Below are 17,345 nucleotides of genomic sequence, written 5' to 3'. Positions count from 1 at the left end.
CTTTATTATGTTGTTCATTGTTGATTGTCTCTTCTTTATTTCTTCTAGGTCCTTGTTAAATGTTTCTTGTATCTTCTTAATCCATGCCTCCATTCTATATTTTTGTACCCCCATTTTATTTCCAAGATTTTGTATCATCTTTATTATCATTCCTCCTAATTCTTTTTTGGGTAGACTGCTTATTTCCTCTTTGCTTGCTTGGTCTGGTGGGTTTTTACCATGATCCTTCATTTGCTGCATGTTTCTCCCACCTCAGAGGTTCAGGCCCAACCCTAGTTGGAGCACCAAGACTCCACGAGTCACACAGCACAGAAGGGAAGAAAGAAATGGGGGTGGAGTGGGGTGGAATCAAATCAACCTATAAACAAAAAAGGACAGACTGACAAAACCCCAAGACAAATGGTAAAAAATACATTAATCAGACAGGAACACACAAAGAAACTCACAAACTCCCACACACAAAAGAAAAAAAGAAGAAGAAGAGAGGAACCGAAAAAGAAGAGAAATTAAAAAAAAAAAAAAAAAAACACTAAAAACTAGAGTAGCAAAATTACAAAGTGAAAACTTGGGGGAAATGCAATATAACAAAAATGTATTCTAGAAATATGAATAAAATAAAATGAATTTGTTTAAAAATAGAACATTATAAAAGGTAAAAGTAAGTAAAAATAAAAGGTTTAGTAGCAAAGGAACAGAGAGAGAGAGAAAGAGTGGTAGTAAGAAGAATATTATCCTGTGATGTCAGTTATCCTGACCACAGAGTGTACTCTAGTCAGTCTCACTACTCAGAAAACCCTCCAATATTTCTAAGAAGGTCTCTGGGCCTTCTGTGGGTACTGTAGTGTCAGCTCCTACTCAGATCTGGCCTTACTCCAGCTTGTTCTTGATTCCAAAGCCCACAATTGCCCCCAAAGTTCACAGTCTCAAGCTCATTGCAGGAATGTAATCCATTGCACCTCCCACTGCAGGAGTGAGCTCCTATTCTCCTCTTTGATCACACACCCCCTGCTGCTCTGCTTTGCTTTTGGCCCTGCCTCTGCTTATAGGCCACCCTCCTGCATCTCTTCCCAACCTAGACAAGGGAGGGCAAAGAATGAGGCTTATTAGGGCTCACTTAGTCAGGCTGAGTAGAGGCAATGGCAACCCACTCCAATATTCTTGCCTGGAAAATCCCATGGGCAGAGGAGCCTGGTGGGCTGCAGTCCGTGGGGTCGCGAAGAGTCGGACACAACTGAACGACTTCACTTTCACTTTTCACTTTCATGCATTGGAGAAGGAAATGGCAGCCCACTCCAGTGTTCTTGCCTGGAGAATCCCAGGGACGGGGGAGCCTGGTGGGCTGCCGTCTATGGGGTCGCACAGAGTAGGACACGACTGAAGTGACTTAGCAGCCACAGTTGGGATGTGCAGGGAGTGCTTGCAGTGGTAGAGGCCTGTCCGATGTTACTACAGTCTGAGGTGGGTCGTGCACTCTCCCAGAGGAATTGGCCCCAGGTCATGGATCCCTAGGAAGAACCAAGCTGCTCAGGCTCCCAGGAAGGTGTGGGCAGTAACCTGTGCCTGTTCACGACTTGGTGGCTGCTTTGGTGGCCATCAGGCCCACCTCTGAGGTGGCAGACCACAACCAGCTTGTCCCACCTATGGCATTCACAAAGACAGGTCCTGTAGTGTGGGAGCACTCGTTTTGAGTTAGAGGGTCCACCAAGTTAGAGGCTCCTTGGGACAATGATCTCTTGACTCTGGACTCCCTCAGCTGTGTAGTACCAGCCCCCTCAGAGTATCTTCATGGCAGTCAACCCCAATCATCTCCCTGGGGTCCAATTTCTGAAGCCTCAGCCTCAGCACCGAGCCCCCCACTTGCTACGCTGGGCATGCAAACAGCTTCTCAGCTGGGAAGTGCTGGTTGGCACTGATCTTTTTGTCAAATTCTTTCTGCTTTGTCTTCTACGCACTTGTTACTGTGCTTCCCTCTGAGGTTCTGAAGCTCATTCTTGGCCCCACAAGTTCAGAGATTTCTGAGTGTGCAGAAACTTTTCTTCCTCCTTGAGATATGGGACCCGTCCCATTTTCTTTGTACCTTTATTTTCTTATTGCCTTTTCCTACTGACTTATGTGGAATTTAATTTACTTTTTTAGAAGTCTGAGGTCTTCTGCCAGTGTTCAGCAGGTGTTCTGTAGGAGTTGTTCCACATGCAGATGTATTTTTGATGTATCTGTGTGGAGGAAGATGATCTCCATATCTTACTCCTCTGTCGTCTTCAACCCCTCCTCCTAAAATATATTTTTATGATCAACATTAATCAGACAATTTGCAATTGTCTGTTCTATGTAAGAAACTAGAATCCAAATTAGTGTTTCTATCAGTGGGTATCTCCTCTTTTAGGTGCTACTGTTTAGTAACATCAATCTCTGACCTATGTTTTGGTTGTTACTAAAATCATCATTTCGCATGCTATCTTTGTCTTTCTCAGCTTAAAAGATGCACAAAGCCACAGAATTCAGGTGATAACTTGAAACGTACACCAACCTCTAATTTCAGACATGAAAAGGCAAGTGACCTTCGCTTCCCATACTGGTGCTGTTCTTCCTTGAGTCCCCAGAGCCAGATTCTGATTTTGCCAGACTTCATGAACATTGGACTCTGGACAAATTACCCTGTCAAACATTCCAACTTGAACATGTCTTTCTTGACATAGGATTTTATCCTAAGATAACACTCATTCTGCCTTTCTGCATGTATATCTGGCACTTCCTTCTTTATCAGTTCTCCCGGTCTTGCTCTTCATTCCCTTATAATGTATGTCGTAGAGTTCAGCTCTTCTAAAAACCACCAGTCTGTCCCACAGCAGTCCACAGAGGAATACCTGATCTTCCCCTCCAATATACTTTCCGTTGGCTACTGGCATAAACATTCTATTTCTGCCAGAACCCAGGAGTCATCTGGATTCCTCCAATTCATTTTGACCAAGTATTTACTGGGAGCCTAGAAGAGGCATTCTTCCAGGTGCTGGAGATACAGTTGTGAATAAGACAGACAAGTTTCTTGTCTTCTCTCCATCTAATCCCCCACATTCTATCAAACACAAAAGTCTGTCTATTTCACCTTCCAATGACTTTGTCACCTTTTCTCCTTCTTTCTTCCTCTCCTTGCTCCCAACTTATCTATCACAGGCTATCACAGCAGCAATAACCTCCTCTCTCTGTGTCACCCTGCCCTCTCCTCCTCTATTCTCCACATTGAAGTCCCAAAGTATTCTGCCTAATCAGCATGCTTCCTCATAACACACCATTAAGATCCTTTGCATAACATGTTCAGACTTGTGTCCAGCCCTCACCAACGTGCACAATCTCTTTTTCCTGCATCTGCCTCAACATCAGCACCTGTGTACATCCTGGGTCATGTCACTGTGCCACATCACCGTGTCCTCCACCTTCGTGCCTTTGCCCTGGCTGCCCCATTTTCCCAAGCCACCCACACTTCACTTTAATAGCTCAAAAACTCTGCTATTTTTTAAGCTTTGGGTCAAAAGATCATTGTAAGTCTTTAACTCTTCTAAGAAATTTAAGAATTCATCTCACTGCAGCTTGCTGAAAACAGTTATATTTTATTATAACTTTTTGTCTGGATCTCTCTCAAATAGGTCTGTGGTTTTTTCTTTTTCTATCAAGAGTAGCTGTCACATGTAGACACTCATTGCAGTTTTGAGTGAATGAATACAGAAATCTCCGTCTCTATTACACTAAAATGTGTAATCAATTTAGGAAAGCACAACATATGTACTTAAATTTCTGAGCTTGTTGTTAACTTCAAATTTGCTACAACTTTGTTGACAATATTAATCCAAAGATCTGAAATTATCTCTGGTACACACAGCATCCATCACTGTGTCTAATACTTGTCTGGAACATAGGCATCATCGAATGCAAAAAAGTACATAACTGGTAGAAGAGATGGAACTCAGAAAGTAGAATTCTCATCCAGCTATTAATAGGACAGTCAGGGAGTTTGCTCCATTTTTGTATGTTTCCTATCTTTTCCTTTCCACTTCAGCCAGTCCTCTACAATTAGTGCTGCAGCAGCCCCAGTGGCATCCCCAGTTCCACTCTCTCAGCCCATCCTCAGCCCACCAGTCTGTGTGAGCAGCCAGTTTATTCCATCTGAGCACCCTCACCCCATCTTCTCCCCCTTCCCTGTTCCCTCCTACTGGAGCACTTGCCCCAGGCCTCTTCCTTTTCCTGATACAACCCATCCAGGTAGTGGTTCTCCTACAAACCTATATCCTACTTATACAAAGCCTGTAGAGAACAGGTAGCTTCTATCCCATGGGTGATGCAACGGTAAAGAATCTACCTGCCAATGCAGCAGACATGGTTCAATCCCTGGATCAGGAAGATTCCCTGAAGTAGGAAATGGGAACCCAAACCAGTATTCTTGCCTGGAAAATGGACAGAGGAACCTGGTGGGCTACAATCCTTGGGGTTTCAAAGAGTCAGACACAACTGAGCATACAGGCACATACACTTTGCTGTTACCATTTTCACAAAACAAAAACAGTAGGATGGAAGTAATTGCATAATCCCGCAGCAAGATTGATCTTAAATTCCTTTTGGATGAACTAAGGCTTTAATTTTTCTTTATATGCCTCATTGCAACACTCAAATGGCAGGTACTGCTTGAGAAATCAATAATCACATGCTTACTGATGCTTTCACTCACTAAAGGACTCACCATAGACAGCTTTCAGGGTTCATTCATAATACTATATGGGCATAGATTGATCTAGACTCTGCTGGGAAAGTTAGGATATAAGTAAAGGGGAGGGGAAGACATGCATCACTGTTCACATCATTGAAATATAATTTTAAATCTCAACGTTATCTTGTATTAAAAAGTGTGATGCTATGACAGAATTTTTCAGAAAAACATACGCAGCTCCCTGGATATTTGATCTTTGTATCTGAGCACTTTGTGTGTGTGGCTTTCTGTCCATCACCTGCATGCAGGTCTTCTATGCTGTGATAATTAGGAAAGGTTACCTCATGTTTCATGCCAAATAATTTGCTTGCTTACTTCAAGCATTAGTTATTAACAGTAACAGAAATAAAAGCACATAAATATAGCTGGATGTTCTTATGTGAAAAAACTGAGGTGAATGTCATCTACAGAAAAAGAAAAATGAAGAGGGACTGCCACACAAAACCATCAGCTCAGATTTCCTTTGTGGTCCAGTGGTTGGGAATCTGCCTGCCAATGCAGGAGACATGGGTTCAGTCCCTGATCCATGAAGATTCCACATGCCATATTAAAGCCTGCACTCTAGAACCCACATTACTGGACCCAAATGCCACATCTACTGAAGCCTCTGCACATAGAGCATGTGTTTTGCAAAAAGAGAAGCCACCGCAGTGAGAAGCCTGTGCACTCCTCACTGCAACTACAGAAAGCCCGCACACAGCAACAAAGACCCAGTGCAGCCAAAAATTAATTGGAAGAAGAGGATGAGAGCAGAGCAGCTCCTTCCTGTCTGGGCACATCGCCCAGCCACACAGCCTGGGAACACCTGATCACAACTAGCAGTGTGTGCCTATGTTCTACAACAGAAAAATGTTCATCCGGTGACTAGAAACCATGAGAATTTCTACCTGATAACCTCAAACTATCAAATCTTCTTTTTATTGAAATTAAACATTCTGGACTGTATCATCCATGTCATCTACATTATTAAATAACTTGAGTTCTTAAGATTGCTCAAAAAAAAGGTACACTAATTCATTTTACTGACTGAGAAATATGTAAAAATTGTGACCTTTGAGCAGTGCTCAAATAGGTTAAAAATGACAAAAGTATGTAGATCCTAGCAAGTCATCCTCCTTGTTGTTAACCTTATATGGAGGGGAGTAAAAAAACTCCTCTCATGAAAAAACGCTTTGTCAGTCACTAAAAGTTTTTGTATAATAATATTACTATAAATGCCAAATGTCATCTGTTATTGTGTGAATTTGTTCCTTTATTTCTCAGAGCTACGCATAAAATAGCATCCAACTAGTGTTCAAAAACATTGAATAGTGTTCAAAATAGTATTCAAAACACTGAATTTGCAAATAAAATTAGTCCATAGCATGGGTGGCTGTTTGATATAGGTTATTGCTTATATAAGTATTAAGCCAAGAAATTCCCATTACAATAAATTACAGGAAAGTGACACAAGGCATATACATTGATGTAAGAAACTATACCTCCAAGTTACTTCTCTTCACCTCCATGACTGACCCTTAAAAACTGTTTAGTTGGATCAGAATACACTGAAGGAATCAGGGCTAGAGCTTCAAGGAAAAATAAGAAAAATTCTATTGTCCCAGCAACTGGCTGTGCAGTGTGGCTTGTCCTGGACTAGTACAGGCGGAGGGCAAAGAGGGGACACAGAAACATCCAGCCTTGAACTAGTCATGGAAGCATGGCCAAGAGTTTTCGCAGTAGAATGATAAGAACATACTCTGAACATACATAGATAAATCATCTTTATATTCTCCTCAACCACAGACAGACCTTCAAAACTGATGCTATGTCATCTCAATCATGCAAATCTAGTTTACTACCAGAGTAGTTCTACTCCTTTATGAAGTTTTTTTTTTTTTTTTTTCTTTATGAAGTTTTAATTGTGGTAAAGGACACAATGAATTTCATTTAGACTAAAAGGACATTTTAATCCCCCCTTGTTAGTTGTTGAGCATTCCCCCGGGTTGACCAGAACCTTCATGCTCAGACAGTGTCTGTGGATTTGGACAATAACATGCAGTTGCACACATATCTGAGTGCCAGTTATAACTGAATGAGAAGTTAAATGCCAGTTATAACTTGCTGTTCGGGTATGTAACTCATAGTTAGAGGGTGAAGTGAGCTGCCTGGCCTTCTGGGTTTCCTCTCAGTGGGCCTGCCCTCTGTGTCTTCTCTTTCCAGGGCTGCGTGGTGATGACTTCCTGGTCTTTGGTCTGTGCAGAGGCCGCGTGGTTTAGTTACAACCTGGGATCTGGCACAGCAAGTGTCAGCAGCAATCCCTTGGATCTGAGTCATGGGATCCACACAGTCCATCTGGGGAGGCACTTCCAAGCGGGCTGGCTGAAGGTACAGACTCACTGAGGGACAGAGAAAAATGGGTCAGGCTGCCCGTCCCACGAAGTTCACAGATTTGGCACACAAAACAGAGCACTGGGGGGTGATTGCAGCTAAGTGGTGTGGGAGTAAACTAGAGGATGACTAACATAAATAAGGTGAGAGAGGATTCATGCTATACTTCTCAAAAAAGGTGACAATAACATACCTACCTTTGAGTAAACAGCAATTCAAGAAAAGAACAGGGGCTAGAGTGGGCTTAAGAAATGCAAGTTCCATTTGGCTTTCAGGCCAGGAGAAGCAAAATAGGTAGACAAGGTCTGTGTCATCGAAAGACTTATCTAAGAAGTTTAGATTTTTATCCAGAGTGCTATGGAGAGCTACCGAGAAATTTAAGAAGGGGGATGGGTACCATGGTCAATTACCAACTTCTAATAAAAGACAGGTGGTCATTTGAGAATAGATTGGAGAGGAAAGGGAGAACAGATGGAGGAGGCCCAGTGGGATGCTAGCTCCTAAACTTTGAAAAACTGTGATTTTGATAAAAAATGAAAAACCATGACTGCTATATTAATATGCCATGCAGAGAAGCAGGGAATTAAGTGGTGAAGTGTTTTTATTTTTATTTTTTCAATTTTATATACACATTTTAATTCTTTTTTTTTAACAAGGACCATCTGGGGTTTTACTTTTAATTAATCAATTAATTCTAATTAGAGGATAATTACTTTACAATATTGTGGTAGTTTTTGTCATATATTGACATGAATCAGCCATGGGTGCACATGTGTCCTCCCATCATGAAACCCCCTCCTACCTCCCTCCCTGCTCCATCCCTCTGGGTTCTCCCAGAGCACCAGTTTTGAGTGCCCTGCTTCATGCATCAAACTGGCACTGGTCATCTATTTTACATGTGGTAATTTAGACGTTTCAATGCTATTTTCTCAAATCATCCCCCCTCACCTTGCCCCACAGAGTCCAAAAGTCTGTTCTTTACATCTGTGTCTCTTTTGATGCCTTGCATATAGGATCATCATTACTGTCTTTCTAAATTCCATGTATATGCATTAATATACTGTATTTGGTGTTTCTCTTTCTGAATTACTTCACTCTGTATGATAGGCTCCAGTTTCATCCACCTCATTAGAACTGACTCAAATGCATTCTTTTTTATAACTGAGTAATATTTCATTATGTATATGTACCACAACTTCCTTCTCCATTCATCTGCTGATGAATATCTAGGTTGCTTCCATGTCCTAGCTATTGTAAACAATGCTGCAGTGAACACTGGGGTACATGTGTCTCTTTCGATTCTAGTTTCTTCAGTGTGTATGCCCAGGGCATTCCTGGGTAGTATGGTCATTCTGTTTCCAGTTTTTTAAGGAATCTCCACACTGTTCTCCATAGTGGCTATACCAGTTTGCATTACCACCAAAAGTGTAAGAGGGTTCCCTTTTCTTCACACCCTCTCCAGCATTTATTTTTTGTAGACTTTTTGATATCAGCCATTCTGACCGATTGAGATGAAACCTCACTGTGGTTTTGGTTTGCATTTCTCTCAAAAGAGCATCTTACCAGTTCACCCTGAGAAATCAATTTTGTTTTTAATAGGTTTTTTTCCTTTTGAAGGTAGATGATCAGCAAAATAAATCCACCATCTCCCCAGGAAAACTGGCTGGTCTCAATGTCTTCAGTCAGTTTTATGTAGGTGGCTACAGTGAATACATCCCAGATCTCCTGCCAAATGGAGCCAATTTTAAAAATGGCTTTCAAGGTAAGGCATGGGCAGATTTTACACCATACCTACTTTTCTCAAAATCTGAGAAAAGAAAAATCTTTTAGAGTATGCTTCTACTTCCAAAACCAACAATGAGGATTGCTTTCTAATTGGACTTGATCAGAGTGGGATTTTAATGGAAAGTGTTCATTCATCATTTTTTTAATCGCTTACTACCTATGTCCTAGATGTTGGGATGTTTCAGTGAACAAAACAAGGATTTCTATACTCATGAGTTTACATTCTAGTTGGATAAAGGCAGGAACAGACAAACACTAAATATAATAAATAAGTAAATTATATAGTAGTATAAGGTGATAATTTCTGTGGAAGGAAAAAGGACAAGTAAAGCATGATATGGGGTATCAATATTGTGGGTGACTTTATATAGGATATTTTTAATATGGGTAAGTATGGTAGACCTCATGAAGTCACAGTAAAAGTTGACATTCCATATAACTTTGGAATATACTTGATATAAAAGATGAGAGACAGACTGCTACCCACACCATCAAGATATGGCCCACAGACATCATCAAAGGCCAAGGGGATTAAGAGAAAACCCTGTGTTTGAGCAAGCAATCATATTGCCTTAGTCTGTGTCCCTGTGTTCAAAAAGGAACATAGGCTCAGACCTTCCCTATAAAGCTGATTCATAGTAGGTTATAACATAAAGGCATGTTTTGAATTACTATAATAATGCATTTGGTGAAAATAAGCTTTTTGGTGGCTCCTGTGTGTACATGAGTGCTAAGTCGCTTCAGTCGTGTCTGACTTTTTGCGACTTTATGGACTGTAGTCTGCCAGGCTCCTCTGTCCATGGGATTCTCCAAGCAAGAACACTGGAGTGGTTTGCCATACCCTTCTCCAGAAGCATCTTCCCAACTCAGGGATCGAACCCACATCTCCTGTGTCTCCTGCATTGGCAGGCAGGTTCTTAACCACTACTGCCTTGGTGGCTCCTTACCCCAGAATGTTTGGTCAAGAGGCTGCTCACTGTAGTGTTCCTAAGTCACTCACCCATGATCAGAAGCCCAAGGGTGGAGACCAGGATGTGATGAGACCTCAAACTCATTTTGGGCACTTGAGTTCTCTGCCTTCCTGGCAAAATTCTTCTCCCCACCACTGACTTCAGCCTAAATGAATATCCAAGGAGCCATGTACTTGAAACATACGAAAGCAACACAGCTAATCTAACATAATACAAGGTCAGGTTTCCATAAAATTAGTTCATCCTGCCAGGGCTCTCAAAGAAACATTTTCTTTCAATATGTAATCAGAGCTGGATTCTCAGAAGAGTGTCTTTAAGAACAGTTTAAAGAATATTAAGGCCTATGATCAACATTTAACAGTTCTTTCACTGCAAGAGATCATCTGAAGGGCAAAACAAATCAATGAACTTTTAAAACATTATATTAAAAAAAAAAAAAGATGGGTAAATGGGAGGGAAATACATGTGAAGGAAAGTACATCTTCCACTCAATTGGAACAGAGACCTTGTGGGGGGTCATCAAAACCTACCGTCATTTGTTCCTGGACACAATGTTTCCACAGATACTTTGGATATAGTGTCAGGGATGTGAGTGTGGGCTCTGGAACCCAGCTGCCTGGATGTGTGTCCCACTCTGCCACCTGCAAGCCCCATAGCCCTGGCAAGCCAGCCAATCTCCCAGGGACTCACGGTGCCTCAGCTGTAAAATGGGGCAATCACAGCACTTCCCTAGTTCTGAGAGGGAGTTAATGGAGAGAAAGCACAGAGGGCCTGGCTTTGAGCTCTCACTCGGTCAGCAATGACGGCAGAGCTGGTGGAAGAAGGTGGCACAGAGCCAGCCAAATCCTTGCTGCTCCTTCTTTGACTCTGGACTCAGGCCACCTTCAGATTCAGCCTCTGCCAGCTAGTAGCTGTGTGACTTTTAGCCTGTTGCTTACAGTCCCTGAGTCTCCATTTTCTTCTCTGTAAAAAAAAAAAAAAAAGTACCCCATAGAGTGCTTGTGAATTAATTAAGTAAAATAAGTGTGTTAAGTGCTTATACCAGAAACCAGTACATGATAAACACAATAAAGGGTATCCTATCCTGTTGTCAGACAACTCGACACTTTCAAAGTTGTTGATGTCTTTCCTGGTGTCCTGCTGTCTTGTTTTTTCCTTTCTGTTGGGAACTTTTTTCCACATTTTGTTAACAAGAACAAACACAGGCTTTCATCAATACTTGTCAGTTTTTCCTGAAGTGTGTTAATGAACCTACATTCAGCACACACACACAGCTGGCCTTTCCTCTGACAGAAACAACTAGATTGACAGGCTCGGAAGCACACCAAGCTTTTTAAGATGAAACTCTTGGGTGGGTCTACTTGGTAATTGCCTCTTAATCCAGGCCTTATGGAAATTCCAGGACCTTAGCTTAGCCCTTAATTTTATCATTTGTCTCTTTAATCCTTCCTCAATGTCTGTATCTCCTCCATCAAAAACTAGCATTTACTATGTACTGTAAATTATGGACAAGAATCACCAACCTATCATCATGACCAGATCACAGCTGTACTAAAAACCTGATTACCCAGAGCTGATCTCACTAACTCTAAAGAATAATACAAGGTGACTTCTTTAAAATATAGATTTCTGGACCCTTCCCAGAACTGCTTCATCAAAATCTCTATAATGGGGGTCTAAATTTTTTTTCTGAAAGAGATGGGAATACAAGACTACCTGACCTGACTCTTGTGAAATCTCTATGCAGGTCAGGAAGCAACAGTTAGAACTGGACATGAAACAACAGACTGGTTCCCAATAGGAAAAGGAGTACATCAAGGCTGTATATTGTCACCCTGTTATTTTAACTTTTATATGCAGAGCAAATCATGAGAAATGCTGGGCTGGATGAAGCACAAGGTGGAATCAAGATTGCTGGCAGAAATATCAATAACCCCAAACATGCAGATGACATCACTCTTATGGCAGAAAGTGAAGAAGAACTAAAGAGCCTCTTGATGAAAGTGAAAGAAGAGAGTGGAAAAGCTGGCTTAAAACTCAACATTCAGAAAACTAAGATCTCAGCATTTGGTCCCATCACCTCATGGCAAATAGATGGGGAAAGAGTGAGACTTTATTTGCGGGGGTTGGGGGGGGGGGCGGAGGGGTGGGGCTCCAAAATCACTGCAGATGGTGACTGCAGCCATGAAACTAAAAGACACTTACTCCTTGGCAGGAAAGTTATGATCAACCTACAGCATATTAAAAAGCAGACACATTACTTTGCCAACAAATGTCCATCTAGTCAAAGCTATGGTTTTTCTAGTAGTCATGTATGGATGAGAGAGTTGAACCATAAAGAAAGCTGAGTGCCTAAGAATTGATGCTTTTTAACTGTGGTGTTGGAGAAGACTTGAGAGTCCCTTGGACTACAAGGAGATCCAACCAGTTAATCCTAAAGGAAATCAGTCCTGAATATTCATTGGAAGGACTGATGCTGAAGATGAAACTCCCAATAATTTGGCCACCTGATGCAAAGAACGGACTCATTGAAAAAAACCCTGATGCTAGGAAATGTTGAAGGCAGGAGGAGAAGAGCACAACGGAGGATGAGATGGTTGGATGACGTCACCGACTCAATGGACATGAGTTTGAGCAGGCTCCGGGAGTTGGTGATGGACAAGGAAGCCTGGCATTCTGCAGTCCATGGGGTCGCAAAGAGTCAAACACGACTGAGCGACTGAACTGAACTGAACTGATGATAATTTGTTTTTCACTTTCCGACTTTCTTAGTAGGATAATCTCTAGGTCCATCCATGCTGCTGCAAATGGCATTATTTCACTCTTTTATGGCTAAGTAATATTCCATTGTGTATATATACCACTTCTTTATCCATTCATCTGTTGATGGGTGTTTAGGTATTTCCCATGTCATAGCTATTATAAACAGTGCTGCAGTGAACATTGGGATGAATGTATATTTTCTAATTAGAGTTTTCTCCAGATATAGTACCAAGAGTGGGCTTGCTGAGCCACATGGTAACTAGATTTTTGAGGAACCTCCAAACTGTTTTCCATAGTGGCTACACCAATTTACATTCCTACCCACAGTGTAGAAGGGTTCCCTTTTCTCCACACCCACTCCAAAATTTACTGTTTGTGGGCTTTTTAATGATGGACATTCTGACCAGTGTGAGGTGATATGTAATTGTAGTTTTGATTTTCATTTCTTTGATGACTAGTGATGTTGAGCATCTTTTCATGTGCCTGTTGGCCATCTGTATGTATTCTTTGGAGAAATATCTATTTAGGTCTTCTATCCAAAATGAATATATTCTTGATAAATATGTTTATCAAGCTATTAATAATATTTTTATTTCATAAAATAAAATAACAATTATTGGGTCAATAAAAAATAAGAAGCCAGTTAAACTGTTCCATATTTTCAATTATATACAAATCTGTTATTTCAGAGGCATCCTCATAAGCTGATGATAGTAATGGAAATTGGTACAATTATTATGAAGGACAGGTTGGAAAGCCTAGAAGTCATGACAATATTTGAATTTATCTTGGGAAAATTATCATAGACATGCTGAAAGATTTAGTTATAAGAGTTCTAGCACAATGTCGTTTGTAGAAAGTGAAAATTAAAAACATAATATCTCACAAGTGACTGTGAGAATAAAGTATATTTCAACAATTCAATGAAATCATATAAATCATTAAATATGAAGCTGTATATAAATTTATAAATATAGAAAGAGGTTTCTAAATATTATGCTTTATTTCTTTTAAGAAAGTTTATTGATGTTTGGGAAATAAGAGTGCTGTTTGGGAAAGTATGGGAAATTTTATACACTGAATGCTATTACCAAATGAAAGTATTCAAATCTGAATAAAATATAAAATTTACATTTTCAGAACACTGTATCTGAAGTGAAAAGTATCTGAAATGAAAGCAAGAGTCTAGAAAATAGGTAGCACAATTGGCTTTTCCTGCAAGTTCCTGCTAAAACCTGGGAACAGTGTAAACTTACATTTGAGGGCTGCACAGACTACAGTGGACCAGACCTAAAGGCAAAGGGTTGCTGTAAGTAGGGATTTTTTAAAGTACACTATTCATAGGCATAGGGCCTGTAAGAGCTACACCCTCAATGTAAGAAAAAAAAAAATGAAGAAAATACCCCATCTTACAGCAAAAATAAAGAAAGAAAATTTGCCTATCTTGAATTTAGAGCTCAGTTCAGTTCCGTTGCTCAGTGTGTCCAATTCTTCGCAACTCCATGGACTGCAGCACACCAGGATTCCCTGTCCATCACCAACTCCTGGAGCCTACCCAAACTCATGCCCATTGAGTCAGTGATGCATCCAACCTTCTCATCCTCTGTCGTCCCCTTCTCCTCCTGTCTTCAATCTTTCCCAGCATCAGGGTCTTTTCCAATGAGTCAATTCTTCACATAAGGTGGCCAAAGTATTGGATCTTCAGCTTCAGCCTCAATCCTTCCAATGAATATTTAGGACTAATTTCCTTTATGATGCACTAGTTGGATCTCCTTGCAGTCCATGGGACTCTCAAGAGTCTTCTCCAACACCACAGTTCAAAAGCATCAATTCTTCAGCACTCAGCTTTCTTTATAATCCAGCTCTCACATCCATACATTAGGATTAGTCAATGGGAAAATATATGAAAGAGCAAAGGGCCAAGATTATAACCAAGACAGCTGTGAACAGAAAAACAAGGTGGAGGAACTTTCCATCCTAGATATCAAGACATATTATAAAGCAGAAGTTAAGACACAATTAAGACACAAGATTAGACCAACAGACTAATGGAAGAGGATGGAGATGCATAGGGTCATGCTTCAGTGGAAATGCTCACCAGTGGGAAGGGTGAATTAATCAATAGAGAGTGTTAGGACTATTGGCCATCCATGTGGAAAGCTAATTGAATCTTTACCCCTCATCAAATGCAAAAAAAAAAAAAAATAGCTTCAGAAGTATGGCTAGCGTCTGCTAAAGGTGCTAATGGACACTTACGCAGCTTTAGTATCTTGGTTAAATAGTGCTGCTATAAACATTAAGGTGCATGTATCTTTTAAAAGCATTTTTTTCCCTCCAGGTGTATATATATACATATATATACACATATATATACACCCAGCAGCAGAATTGCTGGATCATATAATAGTTCTGTTTTTAGTTTTTTGAGGACCCTCCATACTGTTTTCCATAGAAGCTGATCCAACAGTGTACAAGGGCTCCCTTATCTCCACATCCTTGTAAACACTTGTTATTTGTTGTCTTTTGCTAACAGCTATTCTGATGGGTGTGACATGTTATCTCACTGTAGTTTTGACTTGCATTTCTCTAACAATTAATGATTTTGGGCATTTTTTCATGTACCTGTTAGCCATCTATATGTCTTCTTTGGAAAAATGTTTATTTAGGTTTTCTGCTTTTTTTTTTTTAAGTGGGGTTGTTTTTTTGATATTGAGTTGTGTGAGCTGTTTATATATTTTGGACATTGACTCCTTGTTGCTCATAGAATTTGCAAATGTTTTGTCCCATTCCATAGGTTGTCTTTCCTTTTTTGTCTATTGTTTCTTTGGCTATACAAAAGCTTTTATGCTTAATTAGGTCTCATTTTTTTTCTTTTAGTTCTTTCATCTTTGGAGACATATGCAAAAACATTACTATGATTTATGTCAAAGAGTATTCTGTCTACGTTCTCTTCTGTGAATTTTATGATTTCAGGTCTTACATTTAGGTCTTTAATCCATTTTGACTTTATTTTTGTGTATGGTGTTAGGAGGTGTTCTAATGGCATTCTTATACATGAAGCTGTCCAGTTTACCCAGCATCACTTGGAGAGACCATCTTTTCTCCATTGTATATTCTTATTTCCTTTGTCATTGATTAATTGACCACAGGTTCATGAGCTTATTTCTGATATCTTTATTCTTTCCCATTGATCTATGTGTTTACTTTGTGCCAGTATCATGTTGTTTTGATTATTGTGCTTTGTAGTATAGTCTGAAGTCTGGGATGTGATGCCTCCATCTTTGTTCTTTTTTCTCTGGCAACTTGGAGTCTTTTGTGGTTCCACATGAATTTGAGGATTATTTGCTTTAGTTCTGTGAAAAATGTCATGGATATTTTGATACACTAACAATAAGCTATGAGAAAGAGTAAGTGAAGATACAATCTCATTTAACATTGCATCAAAATGAATAAGATACCTAGGGATAAAATTAACCAGTAGGTTAAAGACATACAGTCAGAAAACTATAAAACACTGAAAAAGGAAATTGAAGAAGATAACAAAGAAATGGAAAGATGTCTGTCCTCTTGGACTAGAAGAGTTAAAATTATTAAAATGGCTATACCATCCCAACCTACTAAGTAACCTACAGTCCCAATCAAAACATCCATGCCACATTTCACTGAGTTATCCTTTGCTTGGTCCTGGATTAAAACATGCAAAAGTCCATTGAACTTTCTGTTTTGACTTCACTAAAAAATACACTCTTAGTCATTAATTCAAAAGGTCCACTTCAAAATACTAATAACACTTTATTCTTTGAAGCTACTACCCTAAACCCAGTCAGGGCTAGGCACGTGAATGAAAGGTCTCAGAAACAGGTGTGATCTGCCACTGTCTATCCCTGGGCCACTGGTTTCTGACTGTGCACCTAAATGGTCTCCTTGACTCACACTATTTATGTGACAATTTAGCGTGCTCTGGGCCAGGCAGGGATTTAAAGCTAACCATTTCTCTCATGTATTATAGAGTTGTCAGATTTAGGGGGGAAAGTACAGGACACCCAGGTAAATTTGTGACTCTTTGTGACCCCATGGACTGCAGCATGCCAGGCTTCCCTGTACTTAAGTATCTCCCAGAGTTTGCTCAAACTCATGTCTTTTGAGTCAGTGATGCCATCCAACCAATTCATCCTCTATTACCCCCTTCTCCTCCTGCCTTCAATCTTTGCCAGCATCAGGGTCTTTTCCAATAAATTGGCTCTCTGCATCAGGTGGCCAAACTATTGGAGTTACAGTTTCAACATCAGTCCTTCCTATGAATATTCAGGGTTGATTTCCTTTAGGATTGCCTGTTTTGATCTCCTTGCTGTCCAAAGGATTCTCGAGAGTCTTCTCTAGCACCACATTTCAAAAGCATCAATTCTTTGGCACTCAGCCTTCTCTGTAGTCCAGCTCTCACATTGGTACATGACTACTGGAAAAACCATAGCTTTGACTACAGACTTTTGTCAGCAAAGTGATGTCTCTGCTTTTAATATGCTATCTATGTTTGTCATATCTTTTCTTCCAAAGAGCAAACATCTTTCAATTTCATGACTGCAGTCACCTTTTGCAATGAATTTGGAGGCCAAGAAAATAAAGTCTGTCACTGTTTCCACTTTTCCCCCATCTGCTTGCCATGAAGTGATGAGACCAGAGGCCATGATCTCAGTTTTTTT

At 40.2% G+C, this 17,345-nt stretch overlaps 1 protein-coding gene across 1 annotated transcript in view; it reads right to left on the bottom strand.

Moving 5' to 3' along the window:
* Positions 1–7,116: 7,116 nt before the first annotated feature.
* PHF3 (PHD finger protein 3) overlaps positions 7,117–17,345 on the bottom strand; it is a 171,673-nt gene continuing 161,444 nt past the window's right edge. Inside the window, exon 17 of the mRNA XM_043889908.1 lies at positions 7,117–7,134. Within this exon, the coding sequence (XP_043745843.1) occupies positions 7,132–7,134 (3 nt within the window). The 3' untranslated portion in view covers positions 7,117–7,131. The remainder of the gene's footprint in view (positions 7,135–17,345) is intronic.

The sequence above is a fragment of the Cervus elaphus genome, chromosome 28, assembly GCF_910594005.1.
Source record: "Cervus elaphus chromosome 28, mCerEla1.1, whole genome shotgun sequence".
NCBI lineage: Eukaryota > Metazoa > Chordata > Mammalia > Artiodactyla > Cervidae > Cervus > Cervus elaphus.
This window is presented reverse-complemented; position numbering and strand designations above follow the sequence as displayed.